Here is a 14,689-nt window from a genome sequence, read left to right on the forward strand (position 1 = left end):
TTGTACTCATTATGAACTTTCCTTACATGAGTTTAGCTTTATTAGAAGAACCCAGAAAACAGGTGAAATTTGACCACTTCAATGTTCTAGGGTCTCTTATTCTAAAACGAATTTGATATTTGAATAAAAATATACCTGGATAATATAAACTACATATTTTCATTTTAACTGGGATCATTTGCTTGTATTTACATTGTATGCAGACTTTTCGAAGTGAAATATTTCCCAAAAACACACAACGGCCTTGCGGGGGAACTATAACTGTGAGGTGCGTCAAAACTAAAACTCAGCTGCATGCATCTCAAAGTGCACAGCAGCTGAACTGCACTAAAAGCATAGTGAGTCTGCGTATGAGCCCACATCACAGAGTTTCTCAAGATGTAGGTTGAGAACAGTTTGATCATAGTAACCATACTTCCTCTTCTGCGGCTTGTTGCTATGGCGAGACTTCCCTTCCAGGCAGGAAGTGACAGGAAGACCCAAGTGATGTCTGAGTGTTTGTTGTGAAGAGTGCTCATCAAGTTTGGGTGGAGCACTTCGCTGTATCCCTTTGACGGAGAGGACAGAGGTTTTTGGTGTTTTTTTTAAATCTGGTATCCAGGCTATAATGGCGAAGAACTGCAATTCTCTAGGGATTCCTCTTGCCCACATGGTAAGCCTGTACAACTCTTTTTTTTAGGTTTGAACAGGTTTCTGTAGATTTGATCTGTGCCTAGTTCTTTTTGTGTTTGTAGGTTTTATCGGTTTAAGTGCTAGCCTTCATTTTAGTACTTCCTGATACCAGTGTCAGTCGACATTTAGCGGGTTGATGAACAGCTGTCCCATGTTGGCTTGTGTTGCCTGACTACCCTTCCCTGCAAAGCCAGCACCGGTCAGGCTGTGTGGCCACAGTTGGTTGCCGCTGAAGACAGGCCGGTGTTTATGAGCCAGAAGCATAAAGCGAGTCATGCATGTGGTCCAATCTGTCCTGTGTAGGCTGAGTTGGCTTGAATTCACTCTCCATTTCCTAAAATGGCTCAGCTCTTAAATGTCTTTTTGTAGATGCCCTCGAATGTCTTGGATGTTTAGCACAAATTACTGCTTAGCATTAAATGCAAGAATTTCTTTTATAATTTGGCAACTACTTTCTATGTTTGCAGTCCCTTTTCTGCTTGATATACAGAAAACACGAGGTGTGCAAGCCAGATAATGTCACTTTATTTGATTTAATTTGTTTGACTTTTCTTTTTGACTTCCTTCTGCCACGACTGATGGCTTTTCAGATCAAACAGACAAAAAAGGACAACAATTTAAATGGGGAAGTCAATGAGGAGTGCAGTTGTAGCAAAAGTCAGCATATTACTGTTGAAAAATGCTCTTAAAAGCAGTTTAATAGCTCAGACACATTGTGATTAGTTATATTGGTAATTTGATCTTTGACACAAAAAGTGATTTATATCACATCTTGCATGCAATATGTCCTGTTAAATTCATTGGATTGAAACTGGTTTCAACCCTTCTGCTTTTCCTAGCCTTTTATTTATTGACAAGAGACTTAATTTAGACTAATATAAAAGCTGCTTTTTGTTTTAAATAAAAACAACAGCGGATACAGACAAAATACACAATGCTGTAATTTAAGGAAATCCTCCCACACCTAGCTTAATCTTTTACTATCAGGACAATGATTGATAATGATTCAAATTAAACACAACTGTGTCCAACCAGCTTCATTCATCATGAACTAAGGCTGCTAAGCTACAGTTACACTAATGGTTAAAAATGTCTTTTTAAGTAAAAATACACTGTGGTCATTTTATGTGACCACCGTATAAATGAAACATTTACAACAGTTCTTTCTGCATTGCTCCGGGTACTCCAGCTTGCTCCCACAGTCCAAAAGCATGACTGTGGAATTTTCCTTAGATGTGAATGTGTGTGTGTGCATGGCTGTTTGACTCTGTGTTGCCCTTCAATGGACTGGCGGCCTGACTATGGTGTGCCTCGCTTCTCGCTCGTTGACTGCTGGAAATAGGGACCAGCACATCTCGCAATCCCACAAGGATGAACCTGTTGGTTAATGGATGGATTTAGGTGGCAATGAATTTCTGGAATTTTATAAACTGCTGATCTATGAGAATGTTTCACACACACTGGTCAGAAAAAGGAGAAAATGTCTACTATGTAATTATTTTTTGGATGACAAGAATATTGGGAGTTGTAGCTCACATCACCGTTCGTTACAATCAACGTATATTGAGTACCAGGTCTGAACATACAACACATCAAACTTTGGAACAGATGATGTACAGCAGCAGACACTCCTGGCAGCTAAGGACAGATAACTCAGGCGGCAACATACACAAGCTCATCAAAACTAAAGAATAGCATATTGAAAAACCTGGTTCAGCAAGGGTCTGTTTTGGTTGCAACATTCAGATGATGGGGTCAGAGCTTTGAATGTTTTAGGACAAGTGTCATTGATGCTAATAGCACAGCATTAGCATCATTTTGCTGGGGAAGTACATCCCGTCATTACCACAGTGTAGGTGTCTTATGATGTCTACTTTCATGAAATGCAAAATGACACAAAAATGATCTCAAGCTGGTGTGGAATCTCCAGCATTTGCATGATGCTATAATTTCAAGATTAAGCAAATTCTCAGAGGAGTAATTTGAAATCTATTCACCACCATGACATCTCATCTGAGAGTCATGGTGAATTATTTTCTTGAAGAATTAAGACACTTTAAATGTCTAAAAGGGGGTCTAGTTTGTAACTACCAAGGTGTTTTTACAAAAGTGGCTGCTCGGTGTAAATCTAAGACTAAAAATTAAAGTGAATGGAAGATATAAGAAACTGAAGCAAATGTTAAAAAACTACAAACAGAATTTTTTTTTCTTGATTGTACAGTTTAAGATTTTTAGCTTAGACTACTAGCAAACGATGATGGGGAACTGAGAGTGAGATATAATATATGGTAATTATATCAGTGTATTTATAAATTAGAACATCAACCTTTATAGTCGGTAAGGAAGTTGTTTTTTTTTTAAAATTTGTTAGTGATATCATGTACAGACGAGTAGACATGGCTACATTCACACCTCTGAGTAATTTTAATTTACCAGCCTCTAAATGTGTAGATTGTGGGAGGAAACAGAGCCCCCACATTAGGAAACCCAGACAGGAAAACATAAATGCCTCTCACAAATTCACCTCATCTCTCTTTTTTTTTTTTAATAGAAATACCATTTTATAAAATTGAAAAGTAATTTCTTAGCCAGATCTTTGTTTTCTTGATTCTAGTTTCACAAAACTCTTGTCTGTCAGCTACTGTGGGAGAACTTTTGCAAGATATGAATTTTTTGTGTGCTCTGAAAGCTGAATGAGAGCTGTTGTCATCAGTGTTGCAACCACTTCCTGTGAAAACTGTCCTGGCTGATTGCGCTACACTGACAGAACATGCAGAAAAACATGCAGCTGTTGTTCACATTTCCTTTTGTAAATGTGTCTATTGTATGCGGTTGAATTCACTTTCTAGGTGTTGCAGAAATGTTAATTTTTGTCTAAGCTAGACAATAAGCATAATTGTAATTGGAGCCACATTTTTTAAAGGCTTGTTTCAGAAATTGTTTTTGAACAGACTGTAAGTCTAAGACAGGTTGATTTGCAGTAACATATTCTTTCCTACATTTTGTTTGCTTTATGAAGTCTCCTGACTTACTTCTCTATTTGTTCCCAGAGTCAGGCAGTGTCAGATGGAGGTAAGCATGCACATGACCAACCTTTTACATATCTCAACATGTTTGAGCATGAGAAGATCTGATTAAGCGTCAAGCTCCAGCTTTCTGTTTAGCTCTCATAAAGTAGGTGTGATTGTGCTTTTAGAGCTGAACATGACTGCGCGGGGCTGCGGAGGCAGCAGCTCCAGCCTTCCAGGGACCCCAGGAGGGGACGTCAACTCCGCCAACAGTGTGCTGAGCTGGGCCGTCTCTTTTGAGAAGCTGTTGGAAGACCCCCATGGGGTCTGTTACTTTACGGTGAGACAGACTATTTGGATATTAACGCTCGGGCTGTTCACTGGTGTTTTGTTGAAGGTGTTCCTGCTAAGCTAGGCATGTTTGTTCATGTTTCTTGCTCGCTTCTCTACAGGCCTTTTTAAAGTCCGAAGTGAGTGCAGAGAACATTTTATTCTGGCAAGAATGTGAAAAGTTCAGGAAGATTCCAGCCACATCTTTGGATCAGGTATGGTGCCACTCTTTAACTCCTGTACTTATTTGACTCATTTCTTTTAGTGTCTACTGCTCTGTTTTCTAATATGTATGTTTTACTTTCACTTTAATAAAACTGCTTGGTTAAAGCAGAGCCTCCACAGAAATAAGGAAAATCACATAGATAACGCTGAGAGTGTATTTCAATGTTGAAAAAGAATTGTTCAGGTTTAAGAGGGATTAATCAGATAAAACCAACTCACAAGGAGAAATGCATTTAATGAATTGGTATGCAAAATCACAAGTTTTTGCTTTTGTGGAAGCTTAAGCCTCTTAGTAAAACACATCTTATTTATAGAAGCCTCGTCTTTCACCTTTAAAGTTTTTGTGGGTAATTTTAAAATTAACACGGGGTAATAGCCTTTGGCCGTTGCAGTGTCTTGCAAAAGTAGTTATAACCCTTAAGTATTTTTTCTAACCTTTTCAATTGACAACCACAAACTAATGATTTTTATTCAGTTTTTGTGTGATTGACTGTTTTCAAGTAATCTATAATTACTGCCATGGGAAAAAAACGATTGGGTTAAAAAAATATATACCAAAAAATCTGAAGTGTGTGTTTGTTGTATTCAGTGCCCCTGTGATCATGTAAATACATTTCACTTTACTTACAGCTACATGCAATTTTAAAGTATGTTTTTACCAACTTTTCACATCCAGAGAGCAATCTTACCTTCCATTCGTCTCACAAAACAATGGTCATGATTTGTCAAATATAGCAAAGATAGATGGTAAACATCTTTTTTTAGAAATTTGCTACATCATTTAGGTCAGGAATGCACAAATCCAGTCCTCTAGATCTACAACTCAGCAATTTTTAGATGAATCTCTTCTCCAACTCACCTGAATCAAATGTCAAATAGCTGGATACCACAGAGGCCTGGTAGTACGTCATTCATTTGATTCAGGGATAAGTGATGCATTGCAAAATGGTAGTTCTCGAGGACTGGACTCAGGTGTGCACACGGCTAAATGTTGAGGGTTGTTATCCTGCTGGAAGTTGAACCTCTACCAGTCCTTCATTTAGCTCTGCCCACCTCCTCATCCACCCTTCCAGTTTCTGCCACTGCTAAAGAAAAGCATCCCCACAGTAAGATGGTGCCATGACCAGAGGATGAGACCAAAATTGAGCTTTTGATCTCATTTGACCATCCAACCTTCTTCCTCATGTTTATTGTGTCCTATATATAGTTTGTGAGAAATGACAAACAGACCTTATCATGGGTTTGTTTCTGCAATTAATATTCTTAATACTTCTCCACAACGTCTCCCTGAACTGGTGTGTGCCCTAACATTCATAATACATAAACAAACCTCTGAGGCCTTCACAGAACATCTCTGTTTATACACAGGTTACATTATGCACAGCTGCACTGTATATTAATTACTAATTACTTCTGAAGGTAACTGGTTAGACTGACAGATCCTTCGGGATATTAAAGTAGAGAAAGCGTCCTACAAATGCACGTCATGCTTGTTTTCAGATTTTTATTTGTGAATACTTTGAAAATGACATTTTCTTTGCAGTTGATTAAGCTCTACTGTTTCTCTACCAGGTAAAACCACTGAAAATGTTTGGTTTTCCTGTATTTGACAAAGTAGAAAACATGTTGCATAGACATTTATTTTCATATCCAACAGCTTGAATACAGTAAGTGAGAAATGGTGTGTGTAATCTCCATTGATTCATTGTGGTTTATCTGTTCTTTATAGTTGAAAGCAGCAGCTCGCTCCATCTATGGCACTTACCTGTCTGACAGCGCTCCCTACAGTGTGAACATCGATGACACTGCCAAGACAGAGGAGAAGGATCTGGAGAAACCCACTCCTGACATGTTTAACAGAGCTCAGGCTCAGGTTAGCAGAACGTTTACTCTCCCATATAATCACTGGTACATGTATTTATTGCTTAACTCTGAGTTCAGCTCTACTGCTTCTCTCGTATCAGATTTTTAAACTGATGAAGATGGACAGCTACCGGCGCTTTGTGCGCTCTCCTCTCTATCAGCGATGCAGCTTGGCAAGTGTAGAAGGTAAACATCTACCTCAGCTCTCGACAGAGCCCGTCCGCATGGGGTCATGGGACGACATGGCCAACAAGAGCCCCGCAAGTGACAAGAAGGTGAATAACATAAAGATCAAGGCAACAACCCATTATTCCGTTTAAACCTTGATTTATCTTTATAAATCTGTCAAACAGAACAGGAAGTCCGACTCCAATAGTCTACCAAGTGGTACTAGTGTCTCAGAGAAACAGCGACAGAAAAGAGGATCCTGGGGAGGTAGTAGTGGTCATATGTCAAATCGTTTCTTTTTTTTGTTTTTTAAATTCCGTATTTTGAGTTTTTCTCTTTTTGTCTTGACTATAGATGCATCAAACGGCTCAGGTCCTCTGAAGCAGTCAAATATGTCGATCAAATCAACCAGCAGTGTGGAGCTTGGCTCCCTCTGCAGACAGATGGAGGTCAGTACATTTGTGACAAACATTCTGGGCATGTTGCAGATCATATAAATTATTAATTATGTAAGATTATGGTTAAACGAACACAATAATAAAATGTAGACCTGAAGCTGGGAAATCTGTCTAAATATTCTCTTTTTACTCTTCATCTGTTGTGTAGAACGGTCGGCCGGGTCCCACCTCCCGCGATCAGGCTGCTGGCATCGGGAGCCGTATGGGGGTGGAGGGGGGTTACTGCTGTGTCTACCTGCCCGACGGCAGCGCCTCCCTGGCCCCTACACGTAATGGGCAGCCCATCAAGGACATGCTGGCCAGCCTGTGTGAGAAAAGGGGCTTCCCATTAAAAGACGTGATGATTTACCTTCATGGCAAGGACAAGGTGAGAGCTTCTCCTCTGTGTGCTGCAGCACTTGCTGTTTCAGATAAAGCTACCGGCTGCAGTGCCAATCTTTAACCATGTTTGGTAACATGAGACGATTAACCTCTTCCTGTTCCAACATCCTCTCAGTCTCATCTCGGCCTTTCGTTTCCGAAACCTTTTGTTGAAACTGATGCTGTTGTTTAAAAAAAAATAAAAAATCACTGGCATTTCTCCCTGTCTCGTGTACTGTTCTCTCTCTCTTTGGTAGCCCTTGTCACTGGACCAGGACTGCTCCGTGCTGAGAGATCAACAGGTCTCTCTTGAGCTCAGGGTGACATTTGCGTGAGTCATCTTAGTCACTTCCTTTTTATTCTTTTTTTGTCTGCCGTTTTAGTCACCATTAGCAGACTTTCACACCCACTACACTACCACCACAACATGTCACATCTCACCATATTTGGGGGAAATCCTGATGTTGTTGGGACACATCATCTGCCTTCTAGTTGGGTTTCCTCAAACACATGACCAAATTAGGTCAAATTTCCGCTTCATGTGAAGAGGTCATTAGGTGTTGACATTCATTTTATCTATCAGCATTGTTTTCAGTAGGATTTGTGTGGGTTATTTTTGAAAATGCAATCATGTCCCAGGTTGGAGAATGCCTTTACTGGTAAAACAGTGGGAATCATGGTGAAGTCCAGTAAAACACTGCAGGACGCCCTCTGTTCAGTGATGCAAAAGCACCATCTAAAGCCGCAAGAGACAGCGGTAACCATGGTAAGAGGTTATGTCTGACACCTTAATATATATAAACCAGTCTTTTATTAGGAATGGTTACTTATGCTTAACAGTCTCACCAATTAGTTTTATATTTTTTAAACCTTTAAATGTTATAAAAGAATTTGCCATGGATAGATACCTGCTAGAATTAGCAGTACACAGTTTCCTCTTCAGTTGTCAGAACATAATTTACACTTATGCCAAATATACTTGCATTTTTTACTTTTATTGAGTCATAACTGCCACTGAAATACAAGCAGTGCTTTGCAATACTCTACAATATTTGGTAGTATATACTACTTAAAATTTCATACTAAGTATGAATATGTGATAAATTGCCCTTACTGGTCCCACTGGGTGTACAATTATAGTGGTGAAAAGGCAAACACTTGTGGAGAGGTAGGAACATTATACATGTGAAAAGACAAAGAAAAAAGCTTGGAAAATTTTGATTAATTGTAATAAATATTGTCATCACAATTTTCAGAAACAGTATCGCAATTCCTCTCATATTACGCAGTCCTGGCTCTGACAAATCTATGCGTTTAGTCTGCTCTTCCAGTAGTGTCCAGCTTGAAGTAAATGATAAACTTAAATGTCAAAAGAACATTTACAATAATGTATTTCTTTAAAACTGTTTTTTTTTGGTGACAAATAATTGTTCAACATATTTCATGTCTTACTTCAGATCTCAAAAGAGAGTATTTTTTGATAGATGCAAAGAGACATTTTTGTAATGACTGTCCCTTCATTGAGATGTTTTTGTCAAATTTACCCCCTTTACTGATTCATTAATCAAGTCACAAAGCAGCCAACATTTTCCCAAAGACTGACCGAGTGTCATTCATTGTACATTGAACTCGGGCATAAATTTTTAGCGCCATGGGAAACCAAAACAGAAGTAATAACGCCAAAGTCTCAAGCTCTAATTTTAGCTCATACAGTAAAGATTTATATAGTCCATCAGCATATTTTTCTCCAACCGTCTTGTCAAAAGGACCCGCTTCTATTTTGGTGAGCAGTGCAGTAACGGAAGGAGAAATTTTCAGCCTCAGTTCGCTGCCTCTCAACTCTCTTCCCTCTGACCTGAGCCTGAGCAATGTCCGGCCCCTGCTTTAACTATAAGAATGTGAAATAGAAAGAGCCTGAAATAAAAATGGAGCTAAGAAATAAGTCCATGAAGTAGCTTTACAAAATAAGTGTCACTAACTAAAACACCATTATGAAATGAGTAAATAAAAAATGAAACAAATAACTGAATAAATCTTGAAATAAATTATATTTTTTAAAGTATTTTTTCAGTTTTAATTCCTAGAGTTAAAACTGAATTCTAGTTTTAATTCATAATACAATTTTATTTTGTGTATTTTATAAATTATTTATTTAGAATTTTAACAAATTTATAAGTAATTTATTTTTATTAGTCCATATTTCTGCGTTTCCAAATATTTTTATTTATTTTTTTGTCTCGTGTAATATTCTAATTTTAAATGCGGTATCCTCAGCCATTTGGTTAGGATGATTAAAGTCACATCTTTAGTCACCCTAACTTAAAAAAAATCTAGATTTCAAAATATAATTATCTGCTTAAGTATCTTCTATTTAATGAATTGAGTTACTGAAAGGACTCCACCTTTCATTGATATTCTAATTTACTGACTATGACTGCATATGTTGAGTTCAGGTTGCTAGTACTGGCTGTCGGTTCAACAGGATCTCTTTCTTTTTTGCTGTCTGTTTCAGGTTGGAAGTGACGAGCCTGTGAACCTGAACTGCTCTGTGTTCAGACTAGCCAATAAGACGCTGCGGTTGGAAAGAGCCAGAGGTAAACATGCTGGACTTTACTTTTTGAAAATCCAATCATTTTGCTTCAAAATTGACCTTTTCCAATAATTTAAAGGGTACGCTTCTCAGCTTTCTGAAAAACAGTAAAGAAAACAAGCCTGTGTAGTCGAGGAACCGTATTTCAAAGTGATAATTAAACACTGGTCTCCATATGTTATTGGTAACACACATCATGTTATGTTCTTTCCTCTAACTTGTGATTCTTTATTTTTCTTATATTTCTCTGTTTTTTTTTATGCCTCTCACTCTCTGAATATATTGGAGTAATTTACTGTCCTGGTTTCTCTAAATCCCTTTATACATGTCCTCTTTCTCTTTAGTCTGACTACTTGCTGAGATTTTTCTCTGCTCTCCTTTTCTATGGGTTTGATGTGTCGCAGTGAATTTGGTTTGTTTAACGCTGTGTCATTTTCAGTTTTCTCATCTCATTTCCCAACATCACATCAGAGCCGCGGTCTGTGCTTCAGCTCCTTTCCCTGCGCTTCAGGGAGAGCAAAGAGATTTTACGTCAAAGTGGTTTTACAAATTTTTATCTTTCTGTGAAAATAGGTAAAGAGCAGACCATTATTCCCAGAGGAGGGAGTTCTTCTCCTACTGCACAGGTCAGACTGCCATTAATGTAATTATTACCATTTTATCAGAGCTTTAATGCATTTCACTTTTTTGTGAATTAGAAGGCTAAATAACTTTCTGTCCTTCACTTCAGATTATTACCTTGTTGTGGGTAAAAGTTCTGATTAGTTTTAGGAACCATGGCTGCTGACTGATGGATCAAATTATTTGTTTCCTCCATAATTATTGAACATCCCAGTAAATATGGGTCAAGCTGTCTCTAAGCAACACAAACTGTTGTTTGGAGACCCACAATGCTGTTCAGCAGTTCACTAACGGCGAGCTTTAAAACAATAAATAAAAAATACAACCCCTTATCGTCTTCCTCACTGATAATTAAAAGTAGACAAGAACCCAGGTCTTTCTGTCCACCACACATAAAGCCTTAGTTGTTTTATAATATTTAGTGAGACTGTACATATCAGCATGTTCTAAAACTGTTTTCATGGAACCACACCCTTAATTGTAAATCTCGGTCACATCTTGTTCAGATGTTCATTTGTTGTTTTTATTTTTTAAATTAGAACTAGAGTGATGTAAATGTGATGCTTGTGTATTCTTCTTCGATATAAATTTCTCTATATGTAAAAGGTGCATCATGTCTCTGGGATCTATTTTTGTCCTCAGGCAGGATCAGGGAGTGGAGGCCTGGAGCCTCGATCATCGACTCAGACCGACAGAGTCCGGACGCAGCAGAGACCCAGTAAGAACCGCGACATGGACGGTAGGGCACCTCACCAGTGTCTGGTGTAGCTGGGTATTACACCACATGCTGTTAGAGGATTTCACACCTGGATCACTGGAGCTCATTTATAGACAAGTGTGTTATGCTAGTGATTTTTACTGCCTTTATTAAAGCAATAAATCAAAGTCAGGTCAAGATTAGATCCATTGAAAAGAAATTGTAAAAATGGATTACAGAAGTTTTAATTCTCATTACAGCTAAAAACATTGATTGACATGAAGTAGAGCACATTTTAAAGCTGAAGGCAAATTATGTTTTGTCAAAATCTAGTGCAACTAGAAATAAGAAAGGTGTGGTGTGCAGTACATCCCATCTTTTTTCTGGAATTAATGATTCCTGCTGGTAGAGCTGGTTTCTCTACCAGCTTTTTACTGTATGGATGATGTGTAGCATAAAAAAAATCTCTTATCATGAAAGTTGGCAATATTACATCTCAAAAGTGTCGCCGCTGTAATTAAAGCAGCCGTTTTAGAAGGCAAATACAATTTTGCACACTTTGGATTTTTATTTGTAAAATATTTTTGAATGAATTTTCCCCTCAATTCAAAATCTTGCACTGTTATGTTTCTCCATCACCTAAGCTATCAATAGAATACTTTTGCAGAGTGCTTTGCCACTTGCATCACTTACATCTTACCAAGTGATGATTCTGATGCACATTGCTCAACACTGTTTGCATTTGAAAAATAACCTGCAAAATTAACATGATTGTCTTGATTTGAATCAGGATTTCTGGACATGCTGACCAGAGCTCAGTGCTGCAGAGTAGATGACCAGCGAGGCCTTCTGACCAAAGAACAGCTAGAGATCCCTTCATTCCTGCAGCTTTCTTCAGACCAGGGACAGAATACAGACGATTCAAGTGTAACCAGCTCTTCCACTACCGACTCCAAAACAGAGTCAGGGGACAATGCAGATGTTCTGGCTCCGGCTCCAGCTTCGGCTCCAGCTCCGGCTTCAACTCCAGCTCCAGCTCCAGCCAATAAATCTGAGGAAAGTTCTGATGCTCCTAAATCTGAATCTAAAGACTTGAGGGAAACAACAGTTTGACGCAGAATTGTGTGGAAAGACAAAGTCTTAAAACCCATTGCATATCTAACAGAAATATGATCTGATTTATGTAAAAAGATAGTTGTTGGTCCAGATGCACTTTCTTTAATGAATAAGCTCACACTTGGCAGTATTTTCTTTGGCCTCAGCCTTTGATCAAATGGGCTTTTGAAGGCAAGTGTAGATGGGTGAAAACATTCTGGCAAACATTTGTGTAATTTTTAAAACACTACAGATCTTCCCTGGAGAATGTTTGCTACGAATCTATACTGCACCCATAAATGCATAAAACGTTTGACCTTAAAATTGCACCCTGAAACATGTTGTACAGATTAATTCACCCTCGAACCTGCAGTCGACTCTAAAGCATACGTGTATGTCTGCAGAGGAAGCATGGACTGTTCTGAGTAGCCCTGTTAAACGTGCCTTGCATGTCTGTGTCTTATGATTTCTAAATATTTTATGAAGATTAGCTTTTATTACTTGAAATATGTGTTTTCTTGTGTGGGCACTTGTTTATTTGTAATGCATGTTTTGCATTGTTTGTTGTGAAGGCACTTTGTGAAGCTCTGGTCATGCCTCGTTCCCTGCCACTTCCAATTGCATTTCGGGATTCCTAAAGTTAAAGGGTGACAGATTCAGTGTTATGTTACCTAGCAAAACTTTCAACCGACTCTGTTAATTTGTTTGCAAGGAAAGGCGTTATATTTTTCAATAAATCCGAGGTCGGTTTCTGCCTGAAAGAACTGGTTCGTGATTTGGTTTAAATTATACATTCAGCGTGCTGTAAGATGACTCGAGCTCAGTGGAGTGATTGGATGAGTCATGCTCAACAATACAAGACTGATCCAACCGAGTACCTGCAAACTCTTTTTATATATCCATTTTTTTTTTTGGTTTATCCTGATAAAGGAAAACTTCCTCCTACATGTAACGTCAGTGATGATGATCTTTGCAGAGTTATGATTGTTTCCTTGGATAAGTTTGTAGCGAATGAACTGCTTTTTATTTCCCAAGACTTGTTGCTGGATGTGGGTTTGCCATTTTTCTGTGATGGCTAGGCATTATGCGAGTTACAAAACCTATTAGATGACTCATGGATGATCTCATCCCCCTGGATGACGTCAGCAGTGTATATATTTCATAGTATGTGGCAGCACGTGGTTTTGGAATGCATCCCATCTAACATGCTTGTTTAGACCATTACATGCAATTGTTATGGTTGCAATTAAGCTCGAGAGAATGAACGGCACTACATTAATGTGCAAAGTGTTCAGACACCGTAGCACACCTGGCATTTGCGTGTTTGTGTGTTTGCACGTCTAGTCGTGCGTGAGTGGTGCGTCGGTGGAGCTATGAATGGGCAGAGAGGGGTGTTCTCTCACACACAGCGTCACAGCTCTGGGATGAGGAGTGCCATCTACTCTACTGCACGTCTGCTGTGCTGCTGAGAGGAAAGAAGACAAAGGGGGAGAGAAGGAGGTGAGCATTTTGAGTTTTTCCCCAGAATGTTTTATTTATTTATTAATTTATAACAGGATTTTTAAAGGTTGCTTTTGCAGAGTGTATTTGTTTGTCCTTGTCACTCCCATCTTTCATCCTTCTTGCCTGTCTGTCAGACAGCACATAACTGAGCTTGATGAAATGCATTTATCCTGTCTGATGAACCTCATGGTTTGTCATTTCTTTTTTTTTTTCACTGCTTCATTTGGATGGAATTTATTGCATGCTTTATTTGATTGAATTTAAAACTGTCAATACTTAAAAATATTAATGATGGATGCATAAGGGTTTTCAAAGAAAATAAATCTATTCTGCGCTTAGTGACGGAATCATGACTGATTTAAAATGATTTCACGTTCTTTTTAGCAGTTCTCGGGTGAAAGACACGTGGCCCAGCTGTTAGTCGGACAGGGAGCAGCTGTGCTGGGCGACCGACTAAATTCATCCTGTTGGGGTGTGAGGTCAGGGTGCTGAGTGTTCACCTGAACGTGGGAAAACAGACGTCTAGTTACTCTGTTTCTATCTTCTCACAACTCCAATGTTATCAGAATTACTGGCCACCTTCTGACCTTGGAACTCGTTCATCTCTGTTCGTTGTGAAGTAATAATGTCAGACTGAAGTTAGGAGCTCTTTGTCTTGATAATTTAATCTAAAGCTTATTTTTGATTAATAAAATGAACTCTAGCTGGTTGGGTATGAAGAAGGTTGCATGTTGGGAGACTCTTTATTTAAGAAAAATTATTTAAGGCAAAGCTACTCCAAAGCCGCCAGGAGCTATAATATAGTTTTATGACTACAGGAAGCTAATCATGCATTTTAAGCTCAACCTCTTCCTTTCGTATTTTAATTCGTGGCCATTGAGTTAAATACTGCTGACCTTACTCTTTTAAAAAATAGGACAATATCTCTGGAACAGATTAGGTTTCCATCCTATGAGTATTTTATTAAGAGTCTTAAAGCTTCTACTTTGTTTTTAGTTTTATCTTCCTCAAAGCGTCTTTGAAGAAGTGGTGGTGGTAGGAGGAAGTGTTTAACCAGAAAGACTGCTGTTTTCTAACATTTGGTGCCACTAAAGAAATG

At 38.6% G+C, this 14,689-nt stretch overlaps 1 protein-coding gene across 2 annotated transcripts; it reads left to right on the forward strand.

The window, feature by feature from the left end:
- Positions 1-534: 534 nt before the first annotated feature.
- On the forward strand, positions 535-12,851 carry rgs14 (regulator of G protein signaling 14). Of its 2 annotated transcripts, none has more exons than XM_023328833.1 (15): positions 535-652; positions 3,723-3,744; positions 3,869-4,020; positions 4,133-4,225; positions 5,965-6,108; positions 6,200-6,373; positions 6,452-6,533; positions 6,621-6,715; positions 6,873-7,091; positions 7,342-7,415; positions 7,724-7,850; positions 9,597-9,678; positions 10,248-10,300; positions 10,938-11,034; positions 11,783-12,851. In XM_023328833.1, exons 1-15 carry the CDS (start codon positions 608-610, stop codon positions 12,103-12,105), a joined length of 1,782 nt encoding a protein of 593 aa, XP_023184601.1. In that variant the 5' UTR covers positions 535-607; the 3' UTR covers positions 12,106-12,851. The 2 variants fall into 2 exon arrangements, with proteins under 2 accessions (XP_023184601.1, XP_023184603.1); XM_023328835.1 differs by having other exon boundaries at positions 10,938-11,013.
- The last annotated feature ends 1,838 nt before the right edge of the window (positions 12,852-14,689 follow it).

Source organism: Xiphophorus maculatus, chromosome 23, assembly GCF_002775205.1.
Source record: "Xiphophorus maculatus strain JP 163 A chromosome 23, X_maculatus-5.0-male, whole genome shotgun sequence".
Taxonomy (NCBI): domain Eukaryota; kingdom Metazoa; phylum Chordata; class Actinopteri; order Cyprinodontiformes; family Poeciliidae; genus Xiphophorus; species Xiphophorus maculatus.

Bases quoted from the DNA above. Each gene is read 5' to 3' on its own strand.
- rgs14 (XM_023328833.1), top strand. From the start codon at position 608: ATGGCGAAGAACTGCAATTCTCTAGGGATTCCTCTTGCCCACATG. The intron at 6,534-6,620 runs GTAGTAGTGGTC...TCTTGACTATAG, and splicing joins GAAAAGAGGATCCTGGGGAG to ATGCATCAAACGGCTCAGGT. The intron at 11,035-11,782 runs GTAGGGCACCTC...GATTTGAATCAG, and splicing joins TAAGAACCGCGACATGGACG to GATTTCTGGACATGCTGACC.